General features: G+C 45.9%; 1 protein-coding gene across 3 annotated transcripts in view; it reads right to left on the bottom strand.

Moving 5' to 3' along the window:
• HNF1B (HNF1 homeobox B) overlaps positions 1–15,701 on the bottom strand; it is a 58,625-nt gene that overhangs the window by 19,063 nt on the left and 23,861 nt on the right. For all 3 annotated transcript variants that reach the window (XM_011953612.1, XM_011953613.1, XM_011953614.1), the window contains exons 5-6: positions 6,327–6,487; positions 1,475–1,607 (exon numbers count right to left, since the gene is read on the bottom strand). In XM_011953612.1, coding sequence (XP_011809002.1) covers positions 1,475–1,607; positions 6,327–6,487 — 294 coding nt within the window. The remainder of the gene's footprint in view (positions 1–1,474; positions 1,608–6,326; positions 6,488–15,701) is intronic.

Here is a 15,701-nt window from a genome sequence, read left to right as displayed (position 1 = left end):
GCAGTGAAAGCTTAGAATGGAAGAAATAAGTTAAGTGGGACAGTTTGTTTATTATTTTGGTTGCAGAAATAAGTGGAATATCTTCTCCATGGGTCTTTTAATCAAATCTTCTAAATAGCAAACAAGCTGGTTTTAGGTATCTTATCTCATTCCAAACTCTGGTGTTAGTATAATTACCATATTCCATATACCAGAGGGCCCAGTCAAAAGGCAGTACATTTAAAATGATCATTTATATTATGAGTTCTCCAGATGCTTCCCCAGTCCCATTTTCCTTCTGCCAAAATAAATGCAATGTGTGTCAATTTCCAAGCAGCTAAGGATAGAGTGAGAGCCACACATATTCAATAAATTTGTGTGCTCCAATGGGCCTGGCCCTGTTCTGACTTCAAAGGATGTGTAAGTCATTCTCTTCAGAAGTGAGAATCCAAGTTCTGACCCTAGCTAGAGCTGATTTAGGGAGAGAAGAGGGAAGGAAGAAAAAGGCAGAAACAAAGAGATGGCCAACATGGGCCCTAGACACAAGGAAGGTCAAGAGGACAATGGAGCGATACAAGGTTGAAAGAAAGATGACCAATGTGCTACCCTTACATCTCTCCCAAGACATCTGGTAATACATCCAAGGGTCACAAGGATGGTTTTGAGAAACAATGACTTGGCCTGAGCTGTCATGGTGAAGCTGAAAATATGCTGAATACTCATCAGCATTAAAACTCTCAAAGAGACATCCACAACCACAGTTCCCTTCAGCCTTCTCATGCCTCGAGATGGCCTATGTATGGGAGGGCACAGGCTTGCTGTTGAATATGAGCCTCCTGGAGCTGGAGGGACCTGATCCATCTCTGTGTCTTCGGGCGTGTGATGTCCCAAAGCAACCTATTTTTTCTTAAAGTTTTCAAAGCTCTCAGATACAATGGCAGTTTCTTTCTGGGTCCTCCCTTGGTGTATTTTCACTGCTGGCCAAGGAGATTTCATATACCACACAAAATTCCCCATTTAGAAGGAAATCTGTCATTCTTACTTCATCATGACCAAACATAAAGAACCTCCTGAAAAATCTACCACCTACTTAGTGACGGAATGAACTCAAGACAAAGTGTAAGATACCATGTTATACATATTCATGCTTTAGAGACTTACAAGCATGTTCATATTCACTGTCATTTGATCACTTCAACAACCTATTTTATAGATGAGGACATTGAATCTCCTAAAGGTTCAATGATTTGGCCCAGGATGCACGGTTGCTAAACTGTGACCGGGATACAAATCCATTCCATAATTTTCTCTTGTTTTAGGCTAAACAATCCAAATATTGGATTTAAGGAGACCGATGAGAAACTAAAGAAGTTAAACCAAATCTACAAGCGTGGGTGAGTTTGAAGGAGACCTACAGTTATTTTTCACCGCACTAATTTGCTTCCCATTCTTCTTCTCCCTGCCCCCAAGTTTTCTGACCAAGAATAGAACTTACTTTGTGCAATTGCCATGACTCCAGAGAGGGGTGTCATGATGAGGTTTTGAGATTGCTGGGGGTTATGGTGGGAGAGGCTGTGGATATTCGTCAAGGTGCTGACTGGGGGCAAACCTCCTCCCGAGACTGAGATCTGATGGAGAGAAAAAGCAAGAGAAACATGGGTAGTCTTGGACCACAAAGAGCAGTTTCTAACATGATGTGACTTAGCGATTCCTTGGCATGGCTAGTTCTCAGATTCATTCCTTCATTCACTCAATAACAATTATTGGCTGGGCGAGGTGGTTCACGCCTGTAATCCCAGCATTTTGGGAGGCCAAGGCAGGAGGACTGGCTGAGGTCAGGAGTTCAAGACCAGCCTGGCCAACATAGTGAAATCCCGTCTCTACTAAAAATACGAAAATTAGCCAGGTGTGGTGGTGGGTGCCTATAGTTCCAGCCACTCGGGAGGCTGAGGCAGGAGGATTGCTTGAACCCGGGAGGCGGACGTTGCAGGGAGCCGAGATCACGCCACTGCACTCCAGCCTGGGCGACATCTGATCGGCCTCCCAAAGTGCTGGGATTATGGGCGGGAGCCACTGTGCCCAGCCTCAAAATAATTTTTAAAGTTATTATTAAGAAAGGACTGGCCCCTCTTATTCTGAACCCAGGCATGCTTGAGAGCATCAGGAACCATGAGAGGTGCTCTAGGGTTAGGATACACCAGATGTCTGAGTAACTCAACTTTCCTTCATCCATCTTTCACTTCCCAGAGCTCTTCAGACTATAGGTCGCACACCAGCACCCAGGTAAGATGGTATCTCCCACCCTGCCCTTCTGGTCAACCCCACAGCGTCCAAGGTTAATTTGAAAAAGAAAGAAAGACAAAACCAAACAGGTTTGTTTGTGTTTTTAAAACAAGCATCAAGAAATGAGTTAGGGGGTCACATGACCAAGAAGGAATTCTGACCACATCAAACAAGAGAGAACCAGCCTGTTTGCTGGACTTGTTTTTCAAAATGTCAGAGTCATTAAAAAAAAAAAAAAAAAAAAGTCCTTAACATGCCTTCAGACTGAATCTCTTGGGTAATGTAGTTCCTTTGGAGAAAGTCAACCAAGTGACAGTAATTTCGCTGCCATTTCAGCATTTGGTTAATGGTATAAGAGAAATATGGAAGCCGGTAATAAAGATAATTTAAATGTGTGTGGCTTTAGGATTTGTAAAGTGCTTTCACTGATTGTCCTTAATAGATAATGACACAAGTAGGGCAGGCATTATTACTATCAGTCCCTATACTGCAGATTAAGAAACTGATCTTTAGAAGAGTTGAGACTATTTCTGTGTCACTTGACTCATAAGTGAAAAAGCCAGAGTTAAAATCCAGTTTTGCTGGAGCTTAAATCTTATCCACATACTAAGTTTGGGCAACCTTGATCAAGTTACTTCCCATTCTAAAATGCAACCATTATTTTTTATTTTTTATTTTTATTTTTGAGACAGGGTCTTACTCTGTCGCCAAGGCTAGAGTGCAGTGGCACGATCACAGCTCACTGCAGCTTCGAACTCCTGCAATTAAGCGATCTTGTCACCTCAACCTCTGGAGTAGCTGGGACAACAGGCATGCACCACCATGCCCGGCTAATTTTTTAATTTTTTGTAGAGACAGGATCTTGCTGTGTCTTGAACTCCTGGGCTCAAGCAATTATCTTTCCTCACCTCCCAAAGTAGTGGAATTACATGTGTGAACCACTGTGCCCAGCTACAACCATTACTTTCCATTTAGCTCCTGGACTGATGGAAGCTAGGGCACTGCTAAGGATATCAGTGGTGATCCTTACATGATAATTTGGAGAACCTGAATTATATTAATGCTGTCACTTATGGTCTGTTCACTATACTAGGTTCTTTACATACCTATAGTCTATAATGTTGGTATTATTACCCCTATTTCATAGATAAGGATACTGAAATTTAGAGAAGTTAAGAAGTGTGCCCAAGTGGTAGAATTGGGGTTGAAAGCAGGCTATCTGCCACCACGGCCTGCCTGAGCTTTTCACCATCAGGACATACTGCTTGATACTGTGAAAGTATCCAGTATGTGCTTTACTTTTTTCTTTCTTTCTTTCTTTCTTTTTTTTTTTTTTTAAAGGTTTGACATGCACAGACTATAACCCTAAACCCGGCCAGTTTTTTGTCAACGCATGACATTTGGGCATGGGGGTGGGTAGGGGCAGGCAGTACAACAGAGAGTTCAAATAGATTGACTTTATTTCCAAAACCAGTCCTTGGGGAAAGATTTCAAGGCATGTCCTACTGAAAGTCAGCATGCAGAGACTGTCATTCCTAGAATAGGGCTGACCCAGAGAACAACAGAGCTGCAAGCAATCTTCACACCAACCCTATGACGTTGGCATCATTATCCCCCATTTTACAGATGAAGAAACTGAGGTTAAGCAATTTGTCCACCCTACTGCTGGTGAATGACCAAGCCAAGACTTGCACATACTGGTTCCCTCGCCTGCATACCTTTTTAGCCATACTCCACTCTTGCCTTGGTGGACCAAGATCCGTGATGGACATGTTATTATATTAACAAGAAAACAAACTCTTGAATTTGGGCCTCTGATGATAGTGACACAGCACATGCACTAGGGTGTTTGGAGACAAGAGAAAAGCCAGTCCCTGCGAACAAGCTTCCAGGTGTTTGCTAACGTTGAGGTGTACAGTCTTGGTCAATCATCAATCCAGTAACACACTGCCCAGTTAAAGCACTGCCGAGCAGAACAGGAAGCAAAAAGCGTGTCCGCAGGCTGCATTTAGAGTGGCCCTGGCCTGGGTGAGGCAGCCTGCCTCTTAGAAGGAGTGGCAGAGCTCAACAGGAAACCCCAAGGACCTTCAAGCAATAAGAGCTGAGACCTGGAAGGTTTTTCCACACTGAAAAGCCAAGACCTCTTCCATAAGGCCCCCTTCTCCACTGAAGCCTGGGTAATCCTTAACCATAACTTGTTCGGGACACTCGTGAGAAGACAGAAAGACTTGTCTGTGCCTCTCACAGGTAACTGACACAAGTGGTTCTTCATATGGAGAAGAATCTTTCTTAAGGGATAGGTGGGAGTAGGAGAAGGGGGCTGCAAAATGCCTCCCCTAGGAGTGCCCTTTCATTTTTGTTTTCAGAGACCACGACCAGGGCGAGCAGCTCAGGTCCTCTGAAACCAGAATTGGCCGGGTCAGTGTTCTCCTCAGAAACCACACTTTGTTTTTCCTCCAGGGAGCCAGGGACTCAGTCACCTGTGACCCACCATTTCTGTGTTGCCTACACAGCACACACGTCAAGATCTAAAATGGCCTCTGCACCCTGTTGCCCTCACCCATCCTGGCCCCGACTCTGGGAATGTGTGTAGCTCCACCTTCAGCATGAAAGTCAGGAACCTGCGGCTCCTCCCTCCCCTGAAAAACAAAGCATGACCCAAAGAATAGAGCTTTTCATTCTGTACCCTTGCCGTGTTGTAATGCTCCTGTTCTCCCATAAGCCACTCTCCTGCATTTGTGTTGCTACAGGATCAGAACCTAATCCTAATTAGAACCTAGTTTTATTAATTTTATTATTATTATTAATTATTGTTTTTTGAGACACCCGAGTCACACTCTGTTGCCCAGGCTGGAGTACAGTGGCGTGAACTCGGCTCACTGCAACCTCTGCCTCCCAGGCTCAAGTGAGCTTCCCACCTCAGCCTCCTGAGTAGCTGGGATTATAGGTGCATGCCACCACGCCCGGCTAATTTTTGTATATATATTTTTTTTTTATAGAGATGACGTTTCACCATGTTGTTCAGGCTGGTCTCAAACTTTCTGGCCTCAAGTGATCCACCTGCCTCAGCCTCCCCAAGTGCTGGAATTACAGGTGTGAGCCACTGCACCTGGTCTAGAATCTAGTTTGATGTAGAAAATTCAAATTCAAATTATCCATTCTTCAGCAAGTGTGCTAAACTTGCATCTGGATGTGGGGCTGTGGTTACAGATATAGAAAACTTCATTTAATGAGAATGATATTGACATTAACACGACAACAACAACAATACTGCAGTTGATTGACTATTTCCTATGGCAAACACTGCAGAGTATTTCTCATATGTTATCACGCTCATGCCCCTGCCGAGCCTACTGTTACCGCCCCTCTTTTATAGATGAGGAAAAGAGATCATAAGTAATCGAGTAACCTGCTCAGGCTGCACAGCTATTAAGAGCTGGAGCTGAGATTTGAACCTGGGCAATTGTAACTTCAAAGCTGGTGTTTCTCCCTCCCTAAGCGTCGCCCCAGCCCATCTACCATTTGTACTGTGATCTTCGCTGTCATGGCATCCCATGTCTTTGGCCGTTCCAGTTCAAGGAGCTTCTCCCCATCGCCTCCTATCCACTACATCCTGACTTGCTAATGACTCTCCTTGTGAGTACCAAGGGGATGGTAAGGAGGAAGAGGGGGCTTGTGTCAAAGTGAGGTGCTCTCTAAGTTAAAAAATTGGCTTTGGAGGCCTTGGGGGGAGGGATGAATGAACATTTTATCAACACAAATGTCATTGGCAAGCCCCGAAACAAACAATATCCCACCGGGCTTGCTCCTTTATGAGGCATTCAATCAATAAAATGAGAGCAGAACTCTGTCAGATTTATTGGCTGGGTTCAAACCGAACACCTCTTCTACCTGCCGAAGGCTAGGTCACCAGCACTACCTCTCCTTTCCAACTCCGGACAGCCCTCATTTTCCCCTGCAGGGCTACAATGGTTCATTGTTTGAGGCAGGCCTTGTGAGAAGTTGTGTTTGTTTTGCCTCTTATCTTATCAGCTCCAGAGCTACAATGGCCCAGGTGTACTCACCATTTTACCATCAGGTGAGAGGAGATTGTGGCCTGGGTCCAGGCTGGCCGGGGAGACTTGCTGTAAAACTGACTGGCTGGTCACCATGGCGCTGTTGCCATGGTGACTGATTGTTGAGGAGGAAGTGACCTCATTGTTCCCCTGCTGGCTGTAGCGCACTCCTGCAAAACAACATCAAACCCAATAGGGAACATTAGTGCCACCAGGGCCCTGGAACAATGACTCGGCACCCCCTGTTTCCAAGGGTGGGTAATAAGAAAATAAAGTTGCCTTCTCCTCCCCTGTCCACCCACAAGAAATATCGGCTGTTTTTCTCCAGGGTAAATATGGCATGTTCTTTATTTAATTCTAGAATATAAGCTCCATGAGGGCAGGGCATTTTTATCTCTTTTGTTTTGTTCACTGATGTATCCCCAGTGCCTTGGCACTGACTAGCCACTCAGTAAACTTCTGATGAATAAATGAATGACTGGATGGATTCTGTTTGTTATTGCTTCCGCATAGTTCTTTTAGGATACTCTTACTGGCTGGAGTATTTCTTTTATTCTTTAAAATGCCTTCTAGAAATGTTTGTTTCCCTGGCATCTCTCGTGGCGCTGCAAAGTATAAGTAGACCCATGTGACAAAGAAGAAGCCCTTGTCCAGTGACCCTTGAAAGAGCCGTAGCTTAGGCGTCAGTCTCTGTGTATCACCTTTGTGGCCAGGCCCAAGAGGTCAGGTGCACGGACACAGGCAGAGCAGGACAGGGATGAGGCTGCATCTAGGGGCTAGGCTGTAGAACTCACATTCCTTTGGTGGGGTCCCATTTGGCTGCCTTCCAGGGCACAGGGAAAGGTGCCCCTGCCGGGAGGTGGGGCAGGCAGCACACACAGGCAGATGTGGATGCTTAGTAAACCACTGGAGTTTGCTCTGCAAGGGAAGGGTAGAACCAAACATGTTTACAGCCTCACTGCTCTGACCCTCCCTCTTGCTCGGGAACCAAAATGGAGGTCTGCTCTCAGGAAAAAAAAGTACTGGATAGAGATCAGGCAACTGAAGGAAGCCAAAAGAACGCCAAGAACCTGGGTCCAGTTTGCAGACGGAAGTCCTGCTTGATGTGCCCATGAAACAGTCAAGGACAAGGTTGGGGTTACATGGGACATCTCACCCTAAGCTCAGTGCTTAGAAAGACAGTGTTCTTGTTTTTTGCTTTGGATTTGACAAAAAGGTTTGGAGGACCCTGTCCTGCAGAGACCAAATACTCCAGGCATGGAATCATCTGGAGAAGTGGACCAACTCTTTGGCCGCACGTCTTCCTTTGCCCAGTTTCCCAAGATGAACCATCCCTGTATACTGATTCTGTTGGTTCTCTTTCATCCACCCACCCCCTGCCCTAGCTAGAGCCCCACCTTCCAGAGGAGGCTACAAAGTTCCCCCAGGGGCCAGGCACACTGCCATAATCAGTGTCATAATCTGCCTCTAATTCACTAAGATGAAGCTTACCAAGATGAGACTAGATGAGCCCCAAGCCAGTTTTCCTTGGATCTTCCTAAGGACATTACCCAAGGCTGATATGACCTAGAGCTTAAGAGGGCTGGGGAAAAAAAAAAAAACAAATGCTAAAGCTGGGTTCTAACCTTCAAGAGCAACTTGTCTGAGTATGTAGTGACTTGATGCTTGCTCTATGAGCTTTTCTATTAGCCATTTTCCCCATTCTTTGAATCAAGGAGCTGCTAGTGGGGGTGGTGATGACAGTGGGATGGCGCTGGAATTGGTGTATTGGCTTAAGGCACTACATTTTTGAGGAAGAACAGAAATCATGAAGTTAAAAGGAGGAAGAGCATCCAGCTCCCCAAGTCAACAGCCCGTGCCCAGTACCCTGTCCTCCTGTGCATCTATTTGCAGCCCCCACGTCTCCCGTTTGCCATCGATGCCATCCCATTGGATTAAATGAGGCCTTCTTTCTTCACTCACATTTGCCACCCAGTTCCCAGCAGGATGCTGCCAACAATTCAAAGTGTCGTCACAGAGAAGAAGAAAGAGATTTGAACCTTATGAGCTCTGAAGGCAGACTAGGTCCAATGGAAAAGAGGAAGGCAGATTTCAAATAAATAAAAGGAAGAATTTCTATCAAGGAGGGGCAGTGGGAAGACTATGGACTCTGCAGCTAAACCAACTCGGGTTCAAATTCTGAAGCTGCTCTTAATAGATCTGTGATCGTGGGAAAATCACTTTCCCTCTCTGTGCCTTTGTTTCCTCTAGAAAAACGGAGAGAATGCATCCTCAACAGGGCTCTCTTTGGATTAGAGGTAACATCCATACAGTTTCTTGCAAAATGCCATATAAATGGCAACTATGGGTGGGGATGCTGTGGGGAGGAAGCTGGTATAGGAATGGACCCCAAGATATTTGCCCTAAGGTCCCAGAATTCTGGATGGCTTAGGACAGATTCTAAACACTGAATGGAATTATCTTCCGTAGAGAAGAGTTTCCAAAGAATCCTACCCTGGCAGACCCACTGATGCTTTGCCCTGGAAGCAACTTAGGAGGGAGGTCTGGCCGCTGCCCTCTTGCTCTGTTCTTTTGGAGGAACTGGACTTCACCCTGTTTTCCTCCTGCTTTCTCTGACTCCCTAACCAGCTATTTACCTCCCCGAGAGGCTCTGCTCCTGAGAGAGTGGTGATAACGCTGGGAGTCAGGTGTGTTTTCACCTCCCAGCCTGTCCCCGTCATCGATTCAGTCTCAAGTCAAACAGTCTCTGGATTTAGCCTATTTAATTTGGCTGACGGAAAAGGGCCAGCCCTCTGATGATCAAATATGGGTCACAGGGAGGCTTCTCCCCTACCAAAGGCTACGCAATTATTTATTTAAAAATAATTAACCAAGGATTTCCGCAGGAAACAAAAGGCTTCTTTACAAGGGAGCATGTCAGGAGAGACTCAAGAGCCATTTGTTAGAGTCTAGGCAGCATATTCCAAGGCTGTTGTGGTTTTCACACTTTGTTTTCCCCCCAACAAAACTTTAATATAAGAAATGTAACTATGGAGCTGCTCTGTTAAAAGACAGATGAGCCTAGACCTCTGAACATTCCTTTAAAAGCCTCTGGTTAAGTGATAGAGGTCTGGCTGGGAATTGGGGGATCCCTGTTTTAATCTCAGCTCTGCTGTCAATTTCCTGGGTGAGCACCAGCTTCCTTGTCTATAAGCCAGAGGACTGCCCACCGTGGGGAGGGGGCCATTGTCACAGCAGTATGATGGGAGCCAGGCACAAGGCTGCTCATCAGCTCCAGATCCACCTGCAGCTGTTCCCACGATGCTCCTCTCACCAAGAATGTGGCAATCACTGGCCCCCGAGAGGGTGGCTGTAATCAGCCAGCCATCTTATGGGGGGAGGGGGTGGGGGTGCATCACAAGGTGTACACCAAAAATAGGTGCTCTTGTTAGAGGAAGGAGAGGCCAGTCCTCCTGTATTTCAAAAACTCAGAAGAGTACTTGAAGTGAGAACAAAAATAAGTGCAAAGTGTGTAGGCTCTGGAGCCAGGTGACCTGGGTTTAAATCTTGGCTCTACCCTGTAAGACCTGTGTGACCTTGGAAAGTGACTTAACCCCCCTGAGCTTCAGTTCCTTATTGTTAACAATATCCATCCGTCAGGTCATTGGGAAGAGAACGGAATGAGTTAATGGATGTCCAAGTACCCAGACCATGCTGGGCACGTAACAGTTGCTGAAAACACGTCAATTCCTCCTACTTTGGGACTGTCTTTGTTTAAAACATATTTTTAGGAAGGCTGAGGTCATGCCACTTTATTGAGCACCTACCATGTGCCAGGCACTGTGCTAGGGAGCATTAAGAAATGGAATGGCATCTTCCCTTCTTCCTTCACCAATGCAAGTTCTTAAAGTGAACATATGACAAGGGCTCTGGTTTAATATTGATTAACCAAAGATGCCAGGTTAATAGCCACAGAGGACCCACAGGAGAAATGACAGTGGCAGATGGTAGCCATTCGCCTTCCACTTACTTCCTAGCTCAAGCCACTAATTGGCCCCGTCCCCAGTGTTGGCTCTGCGAACCACAGCAAGTGTGTCAAGCAGCAAAAGCCATCCAAGGTGGAGTCGAGACAACCCTGAGGCCCTGGTGAGTAGATCGTCTACTTTCCCCTGTTCCTAGGCATGAGCATCATGGGTATTGGGTTATTCCTGGATTCCCAACAGCATACGGGACAGACACAGATCATTTGGTTTCTATCTGATAGACTGGTCAGAAGTGCCAAAGGCACAGCAGAGGTGCATGGTTCCAAGAAGCCAGCATCCTTGCCCTGCCTTCCCGTGCGAGCACCATCTCCAAGGTGCCTTTCACACTGCTGCAGCCTGGGATTTCTTTCTAAAACAAAGTCACACCATGCCTCTGCCCTGCTTGGAAATGTCTGATGGCTCCTCACTGCTTTCCAGAAAAACCCCAACACCTGAGACTGGCAGAACTGGGACTTTGCGATTTATCTGTTTTATTTGCGCTATCTCTCACCACAACCTTAACGCATTTCTCAAATGGCCTGACCATCTCCTGCCTCTGCACCTTTGCTGTTCCCTCTGCCTGGAAAGCATCTCATGTCACATGTTGACCCCCAGTGAAGCTCTTCTTGATTCATCCTGGGAGATGGCCACTCCATCCCTTTGTATTTTACATGCACTAGACGGAGGCTAACGGCAGGAGTCAGTCACCCTGCATGCATGCTGATGATATGTTTACTTTTCTCTGCCTCTTAAAGAAAGAAATGAGTTTTTATTTGTCACATCCTCACAGCCTAGCAGACTGCCTGGTACTGTGAATATTTATTGACCGAAGGAATGAAACCCCAGCAGCTTTGAGCACCCATGCCCCAGACAAAGAGCATCACATCTAGCAGAAGGAGAAAATACAGTCAGTTCTGTATTTATTGTAGTGAAAGTGTAAATCTGTTTCAATTCTATTCACATATTAGGGGATAATCTGAGTATAATGTCAATTTCACATTTGCAAAACACTTAGTGAATTCAGAAAGCTGCATCCAGCCGAATGGAACCACAAAGGAGAATACTAACAATGCTCCTGTGTGTACATATGCACACCTCAAACATCCTCCAAACACCTCAGTCCACTGTGTGTGCTGGTGAGACACATCCATGCAATATGGAGTCACATCTTTTCCTTCCCATTTCAGATAACCCTTTCTCCACTGATTCACAGTAACGCACAACCCGCAGCCCTTCTGATGCCCACTTCCCTAGGCAAACTTGCCATATTTATTGTTGTACAGCATTTATCTATTTCTTAACTATTTAATGGGTATAAAACTCTGATAATCTTTTTATTGGATTCTTATCTTTTAAAAATGTGTTGGCCAGGCACAGTGGCTCACGCCTGTAATCCCAGCACTTTAGGAGGCCGAGGTGGGTGGATCATTTAAGGTCAGGAGTTTGAGACCAGCCTGGCCAACGTGGTGAAACCCTATCTCTACTAAAAATACAAAATTTAGCTGGGTATGGTGGTACGTGCATTAGCTGGGCATAGTGGTGTAATCCCAGCTACTCAGGAAGTTAAGGCAGGAAAATTGCTCGAACCTGGGAGGCGGAGGTTGCAGTGAGCTGTCGCGCCACTGTACTCCAGCCTGGGTGACCAGAGCAAGACTCCATCTCAAAGCAAAAAATGTGTCACTGAGGAAGTTTTCAAGTGTTGTGCATTTTAAAAATTTTATTTCAGAGACGGAGTCTCATTCCGTCACCTAGTCTGGAATACAGTGGCATAATCTTGGCTCACGGCAACTTTCACCTCCTGGGCTCAAGTGATTCTCCTGCCTCAGCCTTCTAAGTAGCTGGGACTACAGGTGCCCACCACCATGCTCAGCTAAATTTTTGTATTTTTGGTAGAGACAGGGTTTCACCGTGTTGGCCAGGCTGGTCTCAAACTCTTGACCTCAAGTGATCCACCCGCCTCAGTCTCCCAAAGTGCTGGGATTGCAGGCATGAGCCACCGCGCCTGGCCTCAAGGCTTGTGCTTTTAATCTTGTTTTTCCCACAAGCCCTGTGGTTCTAACCACAAGGCTTAGCAAACTATGGTGATTTTTAGGCTGCATATGTCAGGTTATATAGAACCTACTGTGCCTGTGTGTTCAAAGACAAACATGACGGCCTTACAGGAGGACCCCAGAGAGGCACTGCTTAGGGTGCCATTCACCAGAGATACTCTACAGAAACCTGTGCTTCAGGGGCTTAGAGCTACAGCTCACAGAGCCCCTGGCGATTTCATTCCGCTCTAAGAGCTTCAAAAAACAGCTGAGACCCCAATTCCACGATTCCAGAGATCAACTGGGCACCAGGCTCCAGACACTTTAAACTAACAATCTCTCTCTCTCTCTTTCTCTCTCTCTCTCTCTCTCTCTCTCTGCCTTAACTCTCTGGTGATTCTGGGTCAGTTAACTTCTGGGCCTTGGCATTTTTGTCTGTGAAAGGGGCATGCAGATATTCCTTCTTCACAACCCAGAATCATGAATGAATAAAATAATGTCAGAGATGCACTGGTTCTGCTATGTGAACAGAAGAGCAATGTCAACCAGGAAAACAGGACCAGAATTGCTCTTTCAGTGAGAAGAAATGAGGAAAGTGGGGATTCCTGGGCAATGTGGGCTCAGCTTGCCCCTGATGTGGCCTTTGGCGCTGAAGCCTGGGGGTTCCTTTCGCTGAGGTCTGTGAGCTGCACCCAGAATCTGGTGGGATGCCGTTCACCCTTGACATTTCAGAGCCAACCTCCCATCCCTGATAATTCAGGAATGTTCCTCTGGCTGGTGGACCTCTGCCAGCGTGAGTGAGCGTCCCAGCCACCAACAGAGTAAACATTACTCAACTGGCTGGGGCTCTGTCACACACATTCTTCCCCTGTGTTTCTAACCTCATGCAGAGCACAACCCAACCCTGTTGGGTCTAGAAACTGGGAATTTAAACTCAGGCAGGAGAGAACATGCGAAGGAGAAAGTTCTTCCAAAAGGAAATAACTATGTTCATTGTTCATAAATTATGAGTAGACAGAGCCATCTTTTCTATGAAGCCAAATCATTATGTTGGGGAGAGGACAGGGAGAGACTGGGCCAGGCTTGATGGACCCAGTACTGTGTCCTGATAACTCTACCTTCTCCCTAAACACATTACTTTTCTTAAGGACAGAGGCAGAGAGACAAATGATTCCATCTGGTGAACTTCTGAGAGGCCCATTTGGAAGAAAAGAATGTGAACAATTCCCTGGCTTGAAAGTGAGAACTCCAGAAATGAAAGCTTTCAAATGAGTTAGCATTGCTGCCTCAGTGTCCTTGTTTGTAGCACAGGACTTTTGCTAGTTCTTATTAATACTTCCTCCTCTGCGAGAATAAAGATTCATGTTTGCAAAGAGTTTAGAAGATTAAAAATCTGCAAGTGTGGAAGAAAAAGCTGATGCAAGATGAAAGCAATTTAAATGCTGGGCTGGTTTCAATTCCAGATCCTTTCTACCTAACATGGCTTAGTTAGGAGCTCAATTCATAAGAGGAGAAATACAGACAGGCCTGTGGGGACAGTAAACATTCTTGACTCAAGGAGTAAAAGTTGAGTGACACTTAAGGGAAGCCCACAAACTGGTTTTCTTATTTAAAAAAAAATCAAAGCAAATGTAACCAAGAAAAGAAAAAAAATCTTTCATCAAAAGCACCTTGGCTGAGAACAGAAGCTAATGTGCATGGTGCACTTGAAAAAATTGCACATGCGGGGAGGTAGAAGAGCAACAGAAACTCCCTGTGTCCTCCCCCACAAGGTCTACCTGCGCCACCACGCCTCATCCTTACCAGAGTGGCACTTTCTGCAGGCAAACATCAGGTGGTTTGCAACGAATAGTTCAGCCTGAAGACTGCTGCTGTAGGCAAAAGGAACCAGCCTGGCACTTGAGAACTTGGGCAGTCCTCATATCTGAGAGTATGTTACACCCGTCTGCTTCTCAATGTGTCACAGGCACCCACTTGACAGAGTGGAAAACTGAGGTTCAGAGAGGACAAGGTTGTTTGCACCGCTCCTTGCTAGGGGGTCTCCCAGCAAGTCAGTGGTATTCCAAAGCTGACCCTTCTCCCTCTTTCCCATAAGCCCCAAATGGGCTCCAGATATGTAGAGCCTCCCCATCATGACCCACTAATAGCTTGAAATGATTTTGCAGGTTTGTTTACTTGTTCCTTGGCTGCATTCCTCACTAGAATGTAAGCGCCATGAGGGCAGGACCTTGTCTGTATTCTCCATTTTCTTCTTGGTCATGCTAGGCATTCATTAAACATTTGCTGAAGGAGTAAATGATGAATGAATAACCTACACTTAAACTCTGATGACTCCACATCACTTTCCCCTTTAGACTGTTGAGTTGAGTGATGGTGACGTGACCGGAGTATATCCATTTATCCTCTAAATCTCCCTGTTTTTCTTTTCTTTTTTGAGGCAAGCTCTAGCTCTGTCACCCAGGCTGGAGTGCGGTGGCGTAATCACAGCTCACTGCCGCCTTGACCTCCTGGGCTCAAGGAATCCTTCCACCTCAGCCCCCCAAATAGTTGAGACTACAGGTGCATGCCACCATGCTTGGCTAATTTATTATTATTATTATTGTTATTATTTTGTAGAGATGGGGGGTCTGTGTTGCCCAGGGTGGTCTCAAACTCCTGGGCTCAAGTAGTCCTTCTGCTTTGGCCTCCCTCTCCCTGTTTTTCTGTGGGCAAGGAGAGGCAAGCATTCCTTTAAGGAGGAAGAAAGGGGAGTAAAAGAAAAGGAGAGAGAGATTAAAATATAATCAAAATTGAAGAAACAGTATTGATAGACTTGGGCAGTTTCACATTTGAAGAACCGAGTTTGGGGGCCACTGGGTTGATTTGGGTATAAGGAGAAGAGTCAATTAATGGGATTTTACTGTGGCAACATGAATAACTTAAATGCCCCTTTCTCCAAAGAAACTAGGGTAAAACTAAGAAGGGTTAATGGTGGACATCGTTAGACTTAAAGGCTGTGGGGACAGACAGTGCTCTTCTGCAGTCTGGCTCCTGGGGTCTGGTGTTTTCTGAGCAGCTGCCTTTGCGGGCAGAGATAATATGGCTGCAACAAAGACCTCTAGGCCTGGCCGACAAGGAGAATGGCAATACTCCCAGTGGGTCTGTGCAAAAGGAGAAAGGCTATAAAGCCATCAGCAGACTGAGCCACTGGGTGTCCACACAAAAGTAAGGTCCTATAAACAGACATCTGTATTGTGACTGAAGGGCTAATAAAATTGCCTTAGAAAAGAGAGGTTTTCCACCACAGCCTATACATAAGAAAGACCCTACTGGGAGATGATACCCAGGGAGAAGATCCTCTGAGGCCTGGCAAG

This window comes from Colobus angolensis, unplaced genomic scaffold (genome assembly GCF_000951035.1).
Source record: "Colobus angolensis palliatus isolate OR3802 unplaced genomic scaffold, Cang.pa_1.0 Scaffold37, whole genome shotgun sequence".
NCBI classification, from domain to species: domain Eukaryota; kingdom Metazoa; phylum Chordata; class Mammalia; order Primates; family Cercopithecidae; genus Colobus; species Colobus angolensis.
Note: the sequence above shows the minus strand (reverse complement) of the source record. Positions and strands in the feature narration are given on the sequence as shown.